This window comes from Leptodactylus fuscus, chromosome 3 (assembly GCF_031893055.1).
Source record: "Leptodactylus fuscus isolate aLepFus1 chromosome 3, aLepFus1.hap2, whole genome shotgun sequence".
Classification (NCBI taxonomy): domain Eukaryota; kingdom Metazoa; phylum Chordata; class Amphibia; order Anura; family Leptodactylidae; genus Leptodactylus; species Leptodactylus fuscus.
In genome coordinates this window covers 56,510,893-56,530,305 of record NC_134267.1, presented here as the reverse complement: position 1 = coordinate 56,530,305, position 19,413 = coordinate 56,510,893, and the positions used below count along the sequence as shown (strand labels likewise).

Here is a 19,413-nt window from a genome sequence, read left to right as displayed (position 1 = left end):
TTTGTGCCTTTTACATAATCCGTTTCAGCAGTTCATGTCTTAATCTAAAGTATATGGTGGTGAGTTAGCAATTTATGCTAGCTTCATACCAGCGTTCAGGTCCACTTAAAAAATGGTTACCTGCAGATCCCATGTAATGGGGTCCACCGGGTTTTCGCAGGTTTTAGTCCTCCTTGTAGGACTTTTCTCTCCTCCGATTTTAGGCAGAATTTGCGGCGGAGTCTTCTACAGAATCTCCAACGCAGATGTGAACCAAGCCTTAGTAGACCTTTGTCCCTCATACATGTTTCCATCGGATCACATAAATGGACTTTTAAATGAATGCCAACTTTTTTTCATTGTGGATCAGCACTCAATGTAGTCCACAATGGGCTATGTAAAAGGATTCTTGTACTATAAATCCCAGTTTTTCAGTTTGTACTATATCTACCCAAAAAGGTGTGTAGGCATAACTTAAAGCTTATGGGCCCTAATATAAAATCTGTGATGGGGCTCCTGAATACTATGTGTAATTTAGAAAACGGCATCATTCAAGTGGCAGATTGACCTCTGGGGCTTCTTCAGGTTCCAGGGCCCGGTAGCAATTGCTAACTTTGCACCCATTATTGCTTCGCCCCAATTTGGGGGGTAAGTGCACCATCCTTAAAGCTGCTGTCTTGTAGCACAGTTAACAATCATTTTCTTGGGGGCACTGTAATACTTGTTTAATCAGGAGGTATTTGGCTTAAAAACATTGTTCAACACTAGTGTTTTGCATAGTCCTGGCACACCGACATGCCAGATCTGGTACCTGCTAAGGAATACAATATACCTGGTTTCCCAAAGGGAGCAAACACTTTAACCTCTGTTAAGCATTTCATTATTAACAAGAAGGAAAATTAAAGTGGGTTTCATTGTAAAAAAAAAATAAAAAATAATATGTATGTTATTTTTGTTATATTTTACAGATGACTACCACTTACCACTTGAATCTCTAACACCTGCCACAGAGCCTTCAAGTCCAAGAACGACCGGGGTAGATCTGCACAGGGCAAACAGACATTTCCGTTATTGTGGAATCAAAACCATGGAGCTCTCAGACAGTGATAGACCTGTTAGTTTTGGTTCAACTTCCTCATCTGCTTCTTCTCGGGATAGTCATTGTTCCTTTGGGAGTCGGATGACCTTGGCGTCAAACAGCCACATGGGTTTGTTTCACCAGGATAAGGAAGCTGGAGCCATAAAACTAGAGCTAGTTCCTTCCCGTCAACTGTCAAATGATGATCTTCGGAGTAACTACATCAGAGAACAGGGCCATGGAACTCCAAGGGACAAATACTCTGATGAGAGAAGGACTATACCATGGAAAGAATCCAAAGGATCTGTCAAGAACTGCTCAAAAGCTGAAGTTGTGGAGCCCTCCAGTCCAAAGCTCATGTATGTTGACAGAGTGGTCCAAGAAATCCTTCAGACTGAGCGGACATACGTACAGGACTTGAAAAGCATTGTTGAGGTAAGACTAAGCAAATTTGGAAAATAATTGTAAACAAGGTTTTGATGGGTCTTTGATGTAACATTTGATCATACAAATCAAGTGATGCAATGACTACTTAGTGACCAATGAAACTGCTATAGGAAATAATAGAGGGTTATGGCTGAGTGGGTTTGAGGGTCATGTTTCCTGGGTGCTGGTTGCTGAGGGATAAGTCACGTTTAAGTTAAAGTGTGAGGTTGCAAAACAGAATCTTTGATACGGGAAACAAAAAGGGTGGCCATATACCCTTTAGACAGATTACCAATCAAAACCACTAATTTCTGGTATAATGCCTGAATTCCTATGGATATGTCCTAACTTCCCCCAACAGAAGAGATAAGGATAGCATAGCATAAGGAAGGATCAGTATTGCAGCATAGCTGATGCTTTTGCTCTAAGGGGAAATAAGCCACAGCTAATAACTCTCTTTATCCCATTCAGAACACATACATGCTAAACCGAGCATGGACATGTCTATGGGACTTGGAGGAATAGCCAACTGAATGAGCGTTCACGAGCCAGCTATCTAAAGTATATGGCCAACATAACTTTACCTCTGAATTATGCAACACAAGCTTTAAAGGAAATCTGTCAGCAGAAAAATGCTGATTTTTTTTAAACCAAATTTTCATGTTAAACACTTTTTTTTCATTTTTCAATACCTGTTAAAAATTTTCCATGTCACTCTCTATACTGTATTTTAAAATCACTACTATATCCTGCAATTTTAACTCTGGCCCTTAAGCATAAATGATAAACTAGCATGTGCCAATTTTGCAGCCATTCAATACCTAGTTTTAATAAATTGATAAAAAAAAATTGGCGACACATTCCCTTTTAATATTGTATTTGAATACTAGTTCAGAGTTGATAAGCATCATATTCGTGAATGCGTGAGTGTCTAATAAAAAAAAAAGGCACTTAAAAAATTCTCATTGTTTTACGATCGGAAACTATGTTCTTGGGGCTGAGACTTTATGTTCTGGTAGGAATAGAAAGGAATCTTTTACTACAGTAGACAGTTTCTAGAAAATACTTTCACTCGAGTGTGTTTGCAGTTGTCTGAGCAAATACTCTTGGCACATTAACTTCCCATTGACTTCACTCATTTCTCTATAGGGTTTATTTTTCTATACCAGTTTTAAGTTTATAGGGTTCAAAGTTCTGAAACTTTTCGGGGTGTAGGAACAGATATTAATTTTGCGACTCACGTCACAGTAAATGTAAAGCTGTACAAACATTGAACAAAGAAAAAAATCTACTTCATTGTGTTAAGAAACCTGCAATGATGACCTCACTTCCAAGGAAATAACATGTACGTGTGATAAATGCTAGGTGATTTCCAAATCCTTCATTTTGGATTGAACGTTGTGTTGCGTGCAGTAAAGTATTTTTGTATACAGGCATTGAAATTAATACCAAGGCTTATCTAAGAGACTCCCATTACATAATAATCTTACAAGACAGACACACAAACAGTGCTGGCAGAAACAAATGGTTTTCACGTCACAATTGGCGGTTCTATGTCGAAAAAACAATTCAAAAATATTAGCGGATACAAGAAAAATGTTCTAACATATCAGGTAAGACTTATAAGTAAACGTGTGGGGTTGTGGTTGCTAGCATGTCACTATAGGAGAAGGCCGTATAGTAATCTAGCCATAAAAAGTTGGTGGTTTAGAGAGATGGTTCCATAATAACAACTTCTCACCTGTCCTGTGGGGTCCTCATATCTAGGTCCCGTATCCCCCATTTGAAGGCAGGATGGTGGTTCATTTCCACTGACGCGCCATTCATTTACACAAGGACAAGTACAATACTTACCTATCTCTTCTAGCCATACAGGGACAAATGTATTATCCTAAAAGAAAAACTGTGGTCATTTATAGCAACCAATCTAAGCACAGCTTTCATATGTATTTTGCCTTTGAAAAATCCTCTTCTGTATATAGGCAATTCATAGTTATTGAAAGACTTCACTTTTCATTAGAAGAGACCCCATAATGGGCTTTATACCAATGACCCCACTGCTAACACTTCCAGCGCTCATCTATAGTCTGCAGGGGAACCTGTAAATGTTCATTTCTCCTGCAGCGCCACCACAGGATAAATAAAGTATTATACAGTTTCCATTAAAGAAATGGTCCGTCTTTGTATTGCTCAGACGTGCAGGATCATCCAGGAACAGAAATTCTCATTGGATCTGCTCTCTGCTCCAGATAGATAGACCTCACCATGAAAGATTCTGCTTCTATTAACTAAAAAGCGATAAAAGTTATCCAAAAGATCTCTTTAAGGATCGCCTTGTCTCATGCAGACAAATTGTGCAATTTTTACTTTTCTAAATATTACATTTTCTCACTAAGATAAAATAATCTGCACAGCCATGTGCACTGAACCTGTATAGTGAAAGAAAGGAACGCCACACACCACTTATTATAGATTTATTACAATGTGCTATAATAAGAGGCAAGGTATAACATTTTGGTTATTGAGACCTTCATCCGAAATCATGAGTGCAGCATGGAGAGAGCAATGAGTGGCACGTAGGCATGGCGGTGTAGAAAACATGAAAGGAGCTTTCTTCTGGACTGCTTACTTTCAGACAGTAGATAAAAAGTCTTGCATGAAGGTCTTAGAAAAGTAAATAAACCTTATGGAAGAAAGCTCCCATGGTGTTTTTTACATTGGAGCGAATGCAAATGGAGAATTCTCTATCTGCATCTGTCATTCCAGCAGCGTTGCTTTCATCCAATGGCAGATGATAACAGAAATGTTAACTTTGCCTTACATTGATGGCCGTTGGGCCTATGGAGGAGCAGTACAAGAATATGTTTATATTCGAACAGTACATCATGGGTTCTATGGGTTATATATACAAGGAAATATCTGTAATAATAGAAAGAAAGTCTTTACAACTGGCCATATGCCTCCATCTTTTATTGGTAAGAATACAGCCGCATGCCTGGCCTCAAAATACCTTTAATATTTTGTAAGAAGTCTGAACACTCATGTATAGCCGCTGAAGTCATTCTCCAGCACCGATGCTTACTATAAAGGGCTCCACTGTCAGATCTCGTCTCTTTTGGCCATATGTGGGTTTATCCCGTGTCTCACTTTTCCTATGGCTAAACATTATGACTCCATTTGTTTTGCTCTGCACATGCAGGCAAGTTATGTAGATGTCAGCATTATCCTACAATCTTTCTCCCGGTGTCAAACATTTTTCTGGCACTTTGCCAAATACCTAGCGCGGAGGAGCTGGAACTGAACTTGAAAGGGTTTTTTGTAAGATTTGATATGTTACTCTTACGTTTCTTCTTCATGTAATACAAGGGTGGTCTGACTGAACAGTTTTCCAGCAGGAGTAATTGCTATACCATTAGGGACTGTCTTACTCTGGCCTGCGAGAAATGAAGGCAGTCTATGATGGTCCAGCTGTTTCTCCAATACAAATCCCAGCTTGTTGTGCCAACATGAACCATCTTTATTACCCTTTCCTCTGATGCAACTGTGCATCTAAAAAATACCCATGTGTTGTTGCTTTAGGTACTAATTTCAACGCAAGCAGTAAATGGGGTGGAAAGAAAGATGGAAAAATAGCTTGGGCTTATTTGGTGTCTGAATGTTATGTGCACAGCTTAGAATTCATAAAATAAAAAGGTTTTTCCAGAATCAGAGCTTTAATGGTCTGTCCTTAGAATAGGCTATCCATATCAGTAGGGGTCCGACACTTGACACCCCTGCCGAACAGCTGTTTTGAGAGAGAGTGCTTCTCCTCTGTATTTGGCTCGGAATATCGACCTGCATGCTGCCTGCTTGGTAGCTGTGGTACAGGACGGGGTGTTGAGAAATGGCCCCCACCATTCTGATATCGTTGGCCTGTCGTAAGGATAAGCTATCTCCATTATTTATCCTAGAAAACCTATTTAACCTTGGTTCTCCTTTTAGATATATTTCTTGCAAAATTATGTAAATGGTCTAATGTGCTCCTTCCTGACCCCGAATGGGGTTCACAATATAAACTCCCCATCTCAGATGCAATAGGGAGAATTTTGTTTTAAGGGTGTTTGAAAGCAAAATGGAGAAGCCGAAACTGTGAGTCTGCAATGGTAAATGAACATTCAGTATGGCCATGTGCTTGCACATAGAAAACTTTCTGTGAACTTTTCCTTGAATTGCTGCTTTGAGAAAAATAAAATGTGGTAAAACCATGTGTATTTAAAGGCCGCCCCGTGTAAAAACGTGTGAACTTTTATGGATGTCTCATAAATGTCTTCGCTCAAGGTATTTCTGTCTCATGGCAAAGGGTCTTTAAGTTGTGACTGATGTAGTATATAATGATATTGTAGCTACATTACATGCATCAATGGGGTCTTTATATTGGAAGCGTTGTAAGTAATGAAGTGTCATAATTTGCAACTATCCGATAAACCACAATTTTCATTTACAATAGTTTTTACGATTAAAATTTCTCCTATTTTTGGACAGACATGTGATATGACATCAGGGAACTAAAACACATATTTTTTTTTTTTTTACCATTTATGCTGGCAATAAAAACTGAATAGGACCGCACACCTTTTGTTGCTTTTAGATAGCCGCTAACATGAAGTATCCAAAATGGGCCCTATAATGGTAAAGGGATCTGTTATTCTTCCAGTGGAACGCAGATAAATAAGGAAAGCGAATGTGGAATACACATTGACGGCAGGTTCACGGTAGCTTTCAAGTTTCCATCCCCCGGGTTCCCAAGCGGACATGAAAAACGGAAACCATATCCGCTTAAAGCGTTTACTCGTAGAAATCCTTGGTCTCCATAGACTATAATGAGGTCCACCGAGCTTTCACTCAGTATTCGCCAGGTTTGGACTGAAATCTGCGGAGAGAAGTTCTTCTTGCAGGACTTTACGCTCTGCCTGTATTAAGCGGAATGGAGGCTAACGGACTTCCCAAACTCCAGTGTAAACCTAGAATTACTGACTAACCTTTTTAATGACCAATTTATGATGAATCTAACCCACCCAAAAAAAATAAAATAAAATAAAATGCATGAATCTATAATAAATGTACATATTCTACTAATATACTTGCAACAATTTCTGTAGGCTCTGTACTAAGATTGTCATCAGGATTTCTGTCCGCATTGGGTGTGTAAGCCGATGGCTGGTCAGGTAATGGAGGGGGTGTACGTCTCGCCCAGACTACTAAGGTGGGTGAGATGAGAAAACTCCAGAAAGAACATTTCTCAGCAGACAACTATTGTCTGCTGAGGGTTATTTCAAAGTTCCAGTTACTGGGCTGGATTTTTAGGAATGGCAGGTAGGATTGGTAGTGGGACCTGTCATTCCACCCCCTTCCAGGACACACTTTGGAGATATTCCGGCAGCGACTCAGCTGTAGAGAGTCTCCTCATCAAGGAGGCTTAAGAAGTTGCTCCAGCAGCAACACTTTGGCAGAGCTTGGATGGAGAGCCAAACAGAGAGGTCGTTTTTTGTTTTTTTTTTGGGGGGGGGGGGTTTGGAGCTGTGTCCTGAATTATTCAACTGGCTTTTGATTTCTGCTATTATAGGTGAGGTAACCTATTCTATGTTTAGTTAGAGCTTAGCCAGGCAGGTATTTATTTTTGTATTGTTTCCTTTTGTTGCTGCACTGCCTTTTTCGAGTGAAAATAAAACTCTACTTTTGTTTTGGACTAAAGAAACTGGACTTGTGTGTCTATGCCACCCCACCTAGCAACCCTAGACCCTGACAGTGTATATCTAAGTCTATGTATGTAGCATTTAAACTTATACAAACCTAAGTAAATGTCTATTTAAAGAGGACCTTTCACCACTTTTGGGCACAGGCAGTGTTATATATTTACAGAAAGCCGACAGTGCGCCGAGTTCAGCGCACTGTCGGCTTTCCCGATCTGTGCCCGGTGTAAAGAGCTTACGGTGCCGGTACCGTAGTGCTCTATGGTCAGAAGGGCGTTTCTGACCATTAGCCAGGAACGTCCTTCTGCCTCGCGGCGCCAATCGCGCTGTACTGTGGAGCCGGGAGGAACTCCCCCCTCCCGCTCCTGATAATACTTGTCTATGGACGAGCTGTGCGAGCAGAGGGAGGGGGGCGTTCCTCCCGGCTCCACAGCACAGCGCGATTGGCGCCGCGAGGCAGAAGGACGTCTCTGGCTAATGGTCAGAAACGCCCTTCTGACCATAGAGCACTACGGTACCGGCACCGTAAGCTCTTTACACCGGGCACAGATCGGGAAAGCCGACAGTGCGCTGAACTCGGCGCACTGTCGGCTTTCTGGCAATATATAACACTGCATGTGCCCAAAAGTGGTGAAAGGTCCTCTTTAAGCTATGGTAAAACTTTAGTACATTTCATTTTTGCCTTACTGCAATGATGATCTTTCAGATAAACTGTCAGACACTAAATGCAAAATGAATAATAAAAATGAATAGCATATTTAATGCTCTGTTCTCTGACCTTCTTATAAAAACTAAGGAAGTCTGTACAAGCCAAAGTGCACAATCGCAAGCAGTTCTTTCATATTGGAAATGTAGGCAATTTGCTGTGTTTTAAAGGGAATCTGTCACCAGGGTGAAGCATATTAAACATAGATAGGTCAAGCTCACTGGAATGTGACGCCATTTTCAGAATTTATGGCTCTTTTGCAGAAATATTCATTTATTTCGCATTATATAAATGAGCAGTCTGGAGCACTCCATACTGATATACCCTCCTTCCCTCCCTCCCTTCTTTGAGTGACAGGGCAGGGAGCTATCCTGGCCTTGGGCTGGTGTGGTAGAGCAATGGAGAAACCCTTGGAGCAATTGAGAAGCCCTTGTGTTTGGAGCAATGGAGAAGTCCTCATTGCTCCAGACTGCTCATTTGCATATTGTAAAATAAATGACTCGGCAATAAATTTTCATGGGGGGAAAAGGTATATTTCACAGACTTATCTGTATTGCTGGTTTAATAGGTTTCACCCTGGTGACAGACTCCCTCAAGGACACATTGATCTGACTACTGGATCCTGAAGAAGAGCTGTCATGACTTAAATGTTCTCTCTAGAATGCAGCCCTATGAATTTGTTCTTTAGAAAGTTCTGGCAGCATTTCAATTCTAACACTTTTTTTTTCTGATTTCCCATATTATTAGGATTATAGTGATTATAGTAATGGTTATAAATAAGCCAATTCCTGGTCACAAACCATTCACTTGTAATCAATTTTAAAATGGAATAATTTAAAGGACATGTCCATCTTCACATCTTCTATTACACTTCATATCTGTTTCAACGGAGTTATATAGGTTGGCATGAGACAACAAACCGACCCTGTGTTGTCTGATCCAATAGTCATGCTGCCTCCCATCTGTTCCCTATATACAGTCAGTAGGTTATCACAAAGACACTGTAGAAAATCATTGGAGCAGGAAAATTGTCTGCCACGGTGGACAGGGCCTCCATATAAATCAAAAACCGTAAGGAATCCTCTCTAGAGAAGTGAAATTGCAAGTTTAAAATAACTGACAGTAAAAAGTCATTTTAACAGCAGCCCATAAATCTCCAACATCTGTTCAGGTGAAGGGTCGCAATGTAGGTCAGGTGTGGACAAGACAAAGACCATTTTATTGTCTATGATTTTGAATTATACTTTTTGGAATGGTGTTGGAAACATTTGTGAAAGACTATCCAAAGGGTAGAGGTCATAGAAATCGTACACCTCTATACCCTGGAGTGATGTATCCGTAGTCAAGAGCTTGAAGAATCAAGAATTATTGCTCTGTACACCATATAGGAAATGTAAAACTTGTATACATATGGTTTTAGGTAAAATGAAGACTTTGTCTTAAACTTTAGGATCATAAAAGGCTCTGTCCATGATCCAATGGCCAGGGGCATAACTCGAGGGTTTTCATGGGGTGCAGTCACACTCAGGTACATAGTAGAAGAACTGTTCTAACCATTGAGAACACCATTTATCATGAGATGGACACGATACCGGGAGCATTGCTGGTTGTAGTCCTAGTTCTAGCATTTCAAGAATGTGTTTCCTATGTAGATGCTATGATTGAAAAGTTGTAAAAAATTCTGGAAAAGATTCCTGGATCCAACTGAATATATCCAACCCCATATCTGCTATTAATTGTGCGTCTCACAGACAGGGCCGTAGTACAGGTGTGTGAATGAAGGCTAATTCAGATGTTTTACTGAGTTTGTTGACCTGATTTTACTTAATAAGAGCTTTGCCTATCTCTGCAGCTGAATGAGTGGGAGATAAACATCCCATTACCAAGTAAACGTATGCTTCAGTGAACTGGAGAAATTCTGTAGAGATGACTGCTTTTATTTGCGAGATAGCCTACTGTACCATGATGTCTATTTACCATCTGGTAACTGTAATTTTCTATATCCTCAAAGATTAAAGGGAGTCTTGTTACTATCTTCTTGGGAGACGTTCGTCTAAGCCATTGAATTGATGATTTGCATATTTTAGACTGTACTATAAAGTACTTTTTGCTATTTGAAGTCTCATTCGGTGGGAAGAATAGCTTATAGCTTTATGGAAGGAGCTGACATATGCCGCAATGGCATGAGCATTCTTTTTCATTGTAAACAGTCAAAAGATAGTTTAGTAGTCATATTTTTTTTTTCCCCCTGAAATACGTAGTATGGACTTTTTTCTAGTAAAGTGGAGCAGACTATGCTTCTCGGTCCATGGCGGTATCCAGCATGTGCTTTGGGAGCTTGAACATGAAGGAAAAAATAAAATGTGAATTAAGTCAAAAATGTTAAACTACCTGTTACTATAGAACAATGTAATCCCTTCTTAATTTGATGGATGAGTGTCTATCTGTAAGGTACAAAACTGAAGTAACATATAACTTAGGCATCATGGTCTTGAATAATACCTAACTGGTTCATGTGGAAGATCACCGAGTTGTTTGGGTCTTAAAGAGGACCTTTCATGCCCTCTTTAAGACCAAAAAATATCTGCACATGTGGTTTCATATACCGCTAGAATGCTGACAGTGCACTATGTTCAGCGCACTATTGCCTTTCCAGTTACGTGCCCCTGGTGAAGAGCTATCGGTGCTGTTACCATAGCTCCTGTCAGTCTGTGACGACCGCCCCTTCTGACAGTAGAGTCCATAGCACTGTACTGTCAGAAGGGGCGTTCCTTACCACCCAGCCATGACGCTAAGCTGGACAGTAAGGAACGCCCCCACTGACAGCACAGTGCTGTCCGGAGGGGTGTTCCAGCCAGATTGTTAGGAACGCCCTTCTGACATTGAAGATCCATTGTTAACAGGACAGATAGCTCTTACCCTGGGGCACATAACGGGAAAGCTGACAGTGTGCGGAGTTCAGCGCACTGCCGGCTTTCTAGCGTTATATAAAACCGCATGTACCCGAGGACATGAAAGATCCTTTTTAATAAGTTCAAGACCTAGAAACAAGTGTCCACCATATTCTCCACTGGGTATATGCTATCTCCTTATTTCTTGCAAGTTATGCAGCAGCTAATGTGATAAGTATCATAGTGCCTCCAACATGGTAGCATTCCAAGACCTTCCGCAACATAGGCCATTAGGGAAAACAGACCATCAAAGGCAGTGAATTACTTTGTTTTAATTAAATTGAAATATATAGTTGATAATTCCCCATAAACTCCTTGTGTTCACATGTAGGCAAAGTAACAGGAACCTGATTTTTTAACTTTTCCGTAAGTGTGGTATATAGTTTTTATTTTTATTTGGCTTTTGCTTGTCCTGTTATACTGGTATTACAGAGTTAAATCTACAAAAGTTAAGAAAATCCTTATTCTTTTTGATATTTGGGAAACCTTTTTATAACTTGTCATTGTTTATTTGCAGTATTTTAACCAAGACAGTTGATGTCAAAGAATGAGGAATTTTTAGATACCCAGAAAATGAACTTCCGAATTAGAGGGGATAACTTGAAAGCTCTGAGCAACCACAGTCAAAATATTGTGTTTTTATAGGATTTCCATTACATGTAGTGAAAATAACCACCTAGCGTGAGCCGGAGTAATGTTACACGCATACTGTGTGAGGCCCGACAGGAGCTTTTGTTACACTATTGAACCCAAGTCCTATAAAATTATTCTGGCTGTTCGTCTAGAGTTTATAATGGCTCATGTGAATTGCAAATGAAAGTAGACCTTTCAGACTCACATGGATCTTGTGTATAGTTCACTGCTTAAAAACAGAGCAAAGCCTTAGTAATAATGTTTCCTTGTTTCAAAAGGACAATTGTGACCGCACTATTTTTAATAGTAAACTTAAACCCATCTTGAAATATCCTATATTCTACAAGACTATCATCTACTGCATACAACTAAACAATTGTTTGTCATCCTACGCAGTGGTGTAACTAAAGTCTTGTGAGCCTGGTGCAATCTTTTTTCTGGGCCCCTACCTCGTCCCTGTAGTGAACTCTTGATAGTGATGGTTACGGATGCTATGGAGTTTAATTAACCCTAATGTGGTTAGGGTGACCTGTGGAGCTCCTTGGCTAGATGGAAGCTGTAAGCTCAATACTGATGCCAGTGCTTAAGGGTCCCCAAAGTCTCCTGGGACCTGGTGCACCCCCTCAAGTTATGCCCCTTATCCTATGTAATATAGAGATGATCAAACTCTGTCTCTACATAATGTCATGTGTTGTGACTACTAGTGGGGTTCTGAGTCCTGAAGTCAATAATCTGCTGAATAAAGTGGAACAACTTTGATTTGTGTTCTTTCCTTGTCTAGTAGACTGGCCATGCCCTATGTAAGGGTCGTCCACGTGACTCTATGATGACCACTCCTTAAATTTATACCATATGGAAAACAAGGTCACAAACTACATTGAGACTTTCATGAAAACTCCAAACCAGTTGGGTTTTTTGCAATGGACAGAATGGAAAAATTGAACAACATGCGTCTTAATTAGAGATGAGCGAACAGTAAAATGTTCGAGGTTCGATATTCGTTTCGAGTAGCCCCTCAATATTCGACTACTCGAATCGAATATCGAACCCTATTATAGACTATGGGGGGAAAATGCTCATTTCAGGGGTAGGCAACGTTTGATCAAATTATACATACCAAGTCCACGAGTGAGGGTCGGGCTGGATCCTCCGTGCAGTCTTCTCCGTGCAGTGTCCCCGCGGCGTCTTCCGGCTCGTCATTCACTCTGCCAGGCATCGTGCCTGGGCAGAGCCGACTGCGCATGTTTGCACTACAAGTGGACATGCGCAGTCGGCTCTGCCCAGGCCCGATGCCTGGCAGAGTGAATGAAGAGCCGGAAGACGCAGCGGGGACACTGCACGGAGAAGACTTCTAAAGGTAGGAGAAGAACCAGCATTGATTGGCCGACTGTATAGCATTCGGCCAATCAATGCTGATTCTGCATCAAACTTTTACAATCAAACAGCGAGTGGTACTCGATCGAGTATGAGTATTTTGAATACCGTAGTATACGATCGAATACCTACTCGATCGAGTACTACTCGCTCATCTCTAGTCTTAATAATGCTTCATTTTTATAGACTGTTGCAAGAAACCAGATGTCTCCATACTGTCCTACCTTTCATCAATAATTTTTTAGGGCAAAAAAAAAAAAATCTGCCACAGACTTTATATTCATTATTTCTTGGCTTTGCATAAATTTATAGTGCTCTGTGAATAATACAATAAAGCTAAATGGAATTAAGTAATAAAAAAGGTTAGTTTGTCTGCGAGACGGTGGGTGGTAAAAGTCTGGCTGCTGACTTGGTGAAGCCTTCCAATACATTTGTGATGTGATGGTGCCAAATTGGGGTTGGTAACGTTTGCTGAAGCAGTATCACAGGATTTTTTTATCTTTGAATGTATTTGATATAAAACATACTTTGTATTTTATGCTGCACTGGACAGGCTTTATATGTCAGCTAAAATGCCAAGATGAGCACTACTTATGTTATGCCAAAACGCAGAGCAACAAGTTGCTGTCACATAAAGGCTAATGGCAAGCTATACCGTTTATGGGGCTTTTGAGTGCCATTTTGTGCAGCTTTTCCTTCAGTAAACATAGCAGTTTGTATAAGGCTTTAGTCTGATCTGCTACTTTAATTTATTTTTAAAAATGTGGTCACGTTGTAAGGAGTAAACAGTTCAGGCTGTCCTATGGAAAAAAAAAATGAAGGAAACACTAGTGTGAAGTCATTGTCCTTTGTAAGCCTGATCTGTTTATTCTAGGTGTTCCTTGTGCAGCTGTTTAAGCACAGAGCAAGAAGTTTATACAGCGTCTGGTGAAACTATGATCAAACAGGTTTTTTCCATTGGCTACTTGGTATTAATACTTTATTTTCCTTTGAAATGAACAATACAGATCGGTTCGGATAATTTTCCTGGAAATTAACCAGAGAAACTGCAATTGATCTGCTCAGGATATGTATACTATGATATTCTATTATCCATGTTGTCAAATGGAATGCCCATGCCTTATGAAAATAAGCTGGGATAAGGGGATAATCATACTCATTAGGGAGAGTGCACCTACACAGGCGTATGGAGACTTACAAGCCATTTCTGCTCCGCTGGGGATTATGGGTAAAATATGCAAATCTATTCTTCAGGATGTAATTAGGTTTACAGTGACCCAGTATGCTGCCCTCTAGGGGCAGCCCACGTAACATCATGCATGACTCGTTTAATGAGTCTAATAACATAATGCGGGGATTATTGCCAAACTAGTACTTCTATTCCAAAAGGAACAGATTTCCAGCTGTGGACAGCGCTGTTTCGATCTGTTGGATCTCCTCAGTATAGCGTAGGGATACTAGTTTGGCAGAGTGAGAGACTATAGACCAGGATAAGGGGATAATCCTTTCAAGTAACGAATATTTTCAACCTTATTTGGTTGGTTTCTGTTACAAAGGTATAACTTTGGTAGCAATCCCTATCAGGCCCTGAAGCCTGAGGGTGCTCACATATGTATCTGCTTGTAGAGAACAGACTCAGTGTTATCTGTGTGTTTACATAGAGAGATAAAAGACTTTTTTTTTTTTTTTTTTTTTTTATCAGCAAACTTCAATTAGCTGAACGATTGTCCTACCAGCAAGAGCACTGAGTGAGTGACGTGTCCTACAGGTCCATGGTTATAGCAATGATGTATAAACAAAGGGAGGAATTAGTTCACCTAGCAGGCAAACAAAGCGGCATTTGTAAAGCAATATAATTAGGAAAAGTCTTCAATTTACCAGTAAAGATAGGAAGCCCACCCTATGCCAAGTGGGTCTGGTTTTTAATCTGTTCAGTTGACTATTAACCATGCTTCTCCACTGCTTTTGATTAAAAAAAAAAAAAAAAATTCCACGCAGTTAAAAAATTAATTAAACAAGGTAGAAAATGGGCTACAACACAATTGTCACAAATCCTTTTGAAATAGGCTATGATGTCAGAAGTTGATTCAATGGTTGCCAAAGGAAATGGTGTTTTACACTTTTATGTGTTGTCAATAAAGTGTTAAATGTCTTTGGTTACGAAAATGATGAGTTTGTTTCAAGAAAGACTTCCATGACAAACACATCTAATATCCTTTGTCGCAGCATGTAATACTTCCTGTAGAGTGAATGTATCCTTGAATACATGGTGCATTGTCTTTTAATTGGTTTCTCTTACATTTTTAAGGTTTCAGTCTTTAACCCCGGTCTCCACGCTGATAACAATTTTCTCACCGTCTCCTCTTTTGTACTAAGAGGTCATTTAAGACATCACACTCAAATGTTATTTATGTTCTTCAGGCTTTCAGGAAAAGTCATGACTCTGTTTGCCTCGAGGTGTTACTTGCATAAGTTCAAGTAGAAAACAGGTGGTGCAGGGGCAACACGAGCCTGTTCATTTAGAGGAGGGATTATATTTATGCTCATTTCAGTCTCCATAGTATGTAATACCCACAGCTGCTTCACATTTCAACACCAAATGGTTTTGTCAGATTTCAGAAATGCAGATTTGACGTTCTAAAATTTTCATAAATTCTACAAACACATACCTCCCAACTTTCAAAGGACAGAAGGAGGAACAAAATATGCTAATTTAGCTAATTTAGCTCCTCCGATTTCTAAATTGACTCCTCTAATGTCTATCCATTTCTCTTTGCTACCCACACAATAACCCTAATATTATTTGCCCCCACATTATAATTTCTCCTCAAATTGACCCCACAGTATAAAGGATTTTCCTGATGCACAGACAGTTAAATGTCCCCCTTCAGCTTCCCCAGTTTAAACCATGGGGGGAGCCGGAGGTAGACCTTAAACTTGGGTTAACTAGAGGGGGACATTAACATACCCCTCCAGCTGCCCTCACGATTTAATGTCCCCCTCCAGTTGCCCCAATTTAATGTCCCCTACCAGCTAACCCCACAGTTTAATGTCCCCCTCTTGTTCCCCCCAGTTTAATGTCCTCCTCCAGTTACCTTCATTTTAATGTTCTCGTCTAGCTACTCCCTGGGTTTTATGTCCCTCTCCAGTTGCCTCCAGTTTAAGGACCGCTGCCCTCCATAAGGTCCCAAAAGAACCTGTCTCACTTGATGCCAACAGCACCCCAGGGACTCCTATCACACCCTAAACATCAATCCAAACCCCCAGACCCTCCAGGATACAGTCCCATGTAAATACATCACTCCCCCTTCAGCCGCTTCCAACATGCAGTCCCATGCTAAACAATTCTCGACTCCCCTTCTATCCTGCAGTCCCACAGGACAGTCCTTACTGCTTTCTGGTCTTCCACAGTACAGCACAGAGCTGTGATGGAAGAGACCCCACCTTCCTCGCAGCAGCCCCGCCCCTTCCCATGACATCACACCTAACCGAGCAGCTCCATCTAGACAGCCGGAGTACACCGGGACACAATGGTGAGGCAGGGGCTGTGCGCTCCGCTCCTGCTTCACTACTGTACTTAACTCATCTGCATCCTCTCCAGACACAGATGAGTTGAATCCGAGACATACCTCCCACTGACCAGGACTGCGGGACATGACCCTGAATCCGGAAATGTCCTGCAGAATCCGGGATGGTTGGGATGTATGCAAACACTGAAATTATATAGGGGATCACTAATGTTCTCGCACACACACACACACACACACTGGAAAATAAGGCTATGATAAAGGGACACAAAATCTTTGTTTTTTGTTTTGTTTTTTTTCACATCCATTTTGCATCTGTGGGGTATCCGTCTTCACAGGTCCTTCTATTGACAGATCCATGAGAACAGACAAAAATAGGACATGAACACTTTTTTTGGATGGTCTGTTTTTATAGGTTGTCAAAATAGAATAAGTAGGCATATTGACATCAATGTGTATTAGAAATGTCCATCACATTTGAGTATTGTTTGTGAACAAGGCTGAAGAGCAATTTTTGACTGTCAACTGTCCTTTTATATCATGCAAATAACTGTTCACTTGTGGGGAAACACATCCATGGAAATGTGCAAACGAAACCCAACAAATGGACATTTTTTTTTTTTTTTTTTTTTTTGGTGACCACATGTTTTATGTAACGTAAAATATGCTATATTTGTCCTATGAGCTATTTGTTCATTCCCATAGAGTAATGATGATCTATTGTATTTAAAAGAAGCAAAAATTGGGTAATGATTGTGAATGAATTATCCTAGGATATTTCATTCCTGCTCACTACCCGCAGGGTCAGCTTATGTAGAAGCAGAAATAAATGAAGATTAAAGCTGAGATTTTCTTACCATATAGTAGTCATATAAATGTTTCTGGGAGTAATAAGGGTGGGGGGGTGCAAGCGTGTGTTTTGGGGGTTTTTTTGTTGGTTTTTTGTTTTTAACTTCTTACTTATGTAATGGTCCCTCTACACAAGGCAATGATCAGCCAAGCTCATCCCTGAACATTGTGTTGCTTATACAGGGTAAGGATAGCCTGGGCTCACAATTCGTCAGGCATTTGGTAAGATAAAAGATACAGGGATATCAGCAGCACCCTGAATGGTTGCAATGTAATTTTATGTTTAGATGCTACAAGCCAATATTGACTTTCCATAGGGCCTGTCCGTCAAAATTGTCTTCATGATACTGTATGTTAAGCTGGTCATACATGTTATATTATGTTGGAAAAACCCATTCATTTTGGCTGAACTGGAAAACTTTCTAATGTCAGTGGGAACCTCGCCAAATCTACACTGATGGCGAATATCAGTAGATTTCAGTCTGCTGAGATTTTTATTCTTGGGGAGAGAAGTAGTCACCAGAGACATCTGGCAGCTGGTACTAACTTCTCTCCCACTTTCAGAACACATGAATGCTCAGCCAGGTATGTGGGAATCATAAGGGTTAGTTGTTGGCTGGACTAATATTCCTCCGACATCTGTCTGACCAGCCTTAAGCTGTCCATATACATTTATCTGCAGACAGTTGGCAGATTTTGCCAAATTTGGTGAAATCTGCGAAGAATCTGATATCTGCATCTGTTCCTGATCTGCAGATAAACATCTTGTGTGTATGGCCAACTTTAGAGTAGTTGGGTGGTTATTGGTAGATTACCGATTCTGGGCTACATACCCTACATCACATGTTCATGTGATTGACAAAATGTTCCATTCTCTATTAGTATGTAGCAATATTAAAAATAGATCATGCAGATGGATACAATGTCCGTGAATTAAATAAATAAATCGTGTTTGCTAGCATAAGTAACATCAAACATTTTACAGATGTCTCAAACTTCTATAAATAATATATGAAATGAAAGAGTTGTGTAGTCTGTAACTTGTCAGTGCTAAAAAATACAATTTATGAGAACTCCAGACTTTGGTTTATTTGTGTAAGTGAAACTGAATCCTAAATATCTGTTTCAGTATGCTCGGAGTTTGTTATTTTGCATTGTATATTGGAAAATGTCATGTGTCTTTCCTTTCACCTATTAATCTTCAGCCATAAACCAGTATGTGCTTCAGAAGAGAGCCAGATACACACAAGGTCATCTTTAGGACTTTTACCCTTAGGGAATCTCTTTTGACTGACTTTGCATACATAATTCAGATCCAGACTTGGGATCTTGAAAAGATAGTTGCTTGAGGCAGAGTCTCACAGGTGTAGGTATATACTATGTCTCCAAATGAGTCCAAGCACACAGCAACTTGTTGATGGAAAATGCGTTGTTTTCTGTTTCCCACACTAGTCATAAGTCCCACAAAAGTCATAAGTTACATTTGTCCTTACTTGTTCAAAAAACTGTGTTAGCAACATAAATTGCATTATTACAGCTATGGAGAGCAGTTTGTAGGCGTATTCTCTTAGATGCTACATTTTTACCACTATCTCTGAGCTGTCAGCATAGTTGTAGGCTTGTGATCAAAAGGGTAAATGTCTAAAACTGACTACAGTACTTGTATGGCCAAATTATGCTTCAGTATAGCTTCAATGCATGTTATTCATGTAGTGAACTACATATAGGGTTAAATTCCACCAGAATAACAAAGGATGCACCCATGGGAGCAGGTTATGGGACACAACTGGGCCCTGCTGGAGACAAGACCATTTGATGTTGACGTTCGAGCCAATCACTTACCACAATGATTTATTTATTGAGATTAGATTCACAGATATTCTATAAGATTTTATTAATATGTTCTGCATGTGCAATGATGAAGAAAAGTACAATCTAGTAGTAGACGTGTACAGAGGGAGGAATCTTTTTGACCACTGGACCCAAGAATTCCCAGTTGTATTCACAACCAGCTTACGTTAGATCAGCCCTCCCAGATACGTGAGTTATCCTATGTGAGATTCTGTAGGGTTGACTAACTATGTAATCTGTGTACAGGTGTCTAGACTTTTGCATGATGGCGGATGTTGGATTTGAAAATGCACAATCCATTTGTTTTCAA

At 40.2% G+C, this 19,413-nt stretch overlaps 1 protein-coding gene across 1 annotated transcript in view; it reads left to right on the top strand.

Moving 5' to 3' along the window:
* The window catches only part of PLEKHG1 (pleckstrin homology and RhoGEF domain containing G1), a 176,177-nt gene that overhangs the window by 117,332 nt on the left and 39,432 nt on the right, over positions 1-19,413 (top strand). Inside the window, exon 3 of the mRNA XM_075267625.1 lies at positions 948-1,492. Coding sequence (XP_075123726.1) covers positions 948-1,492 — 545 coding nt within the window. The remainder of the gene's footprint in view (positions 1-947; positions 1,493-19,413) is intronic.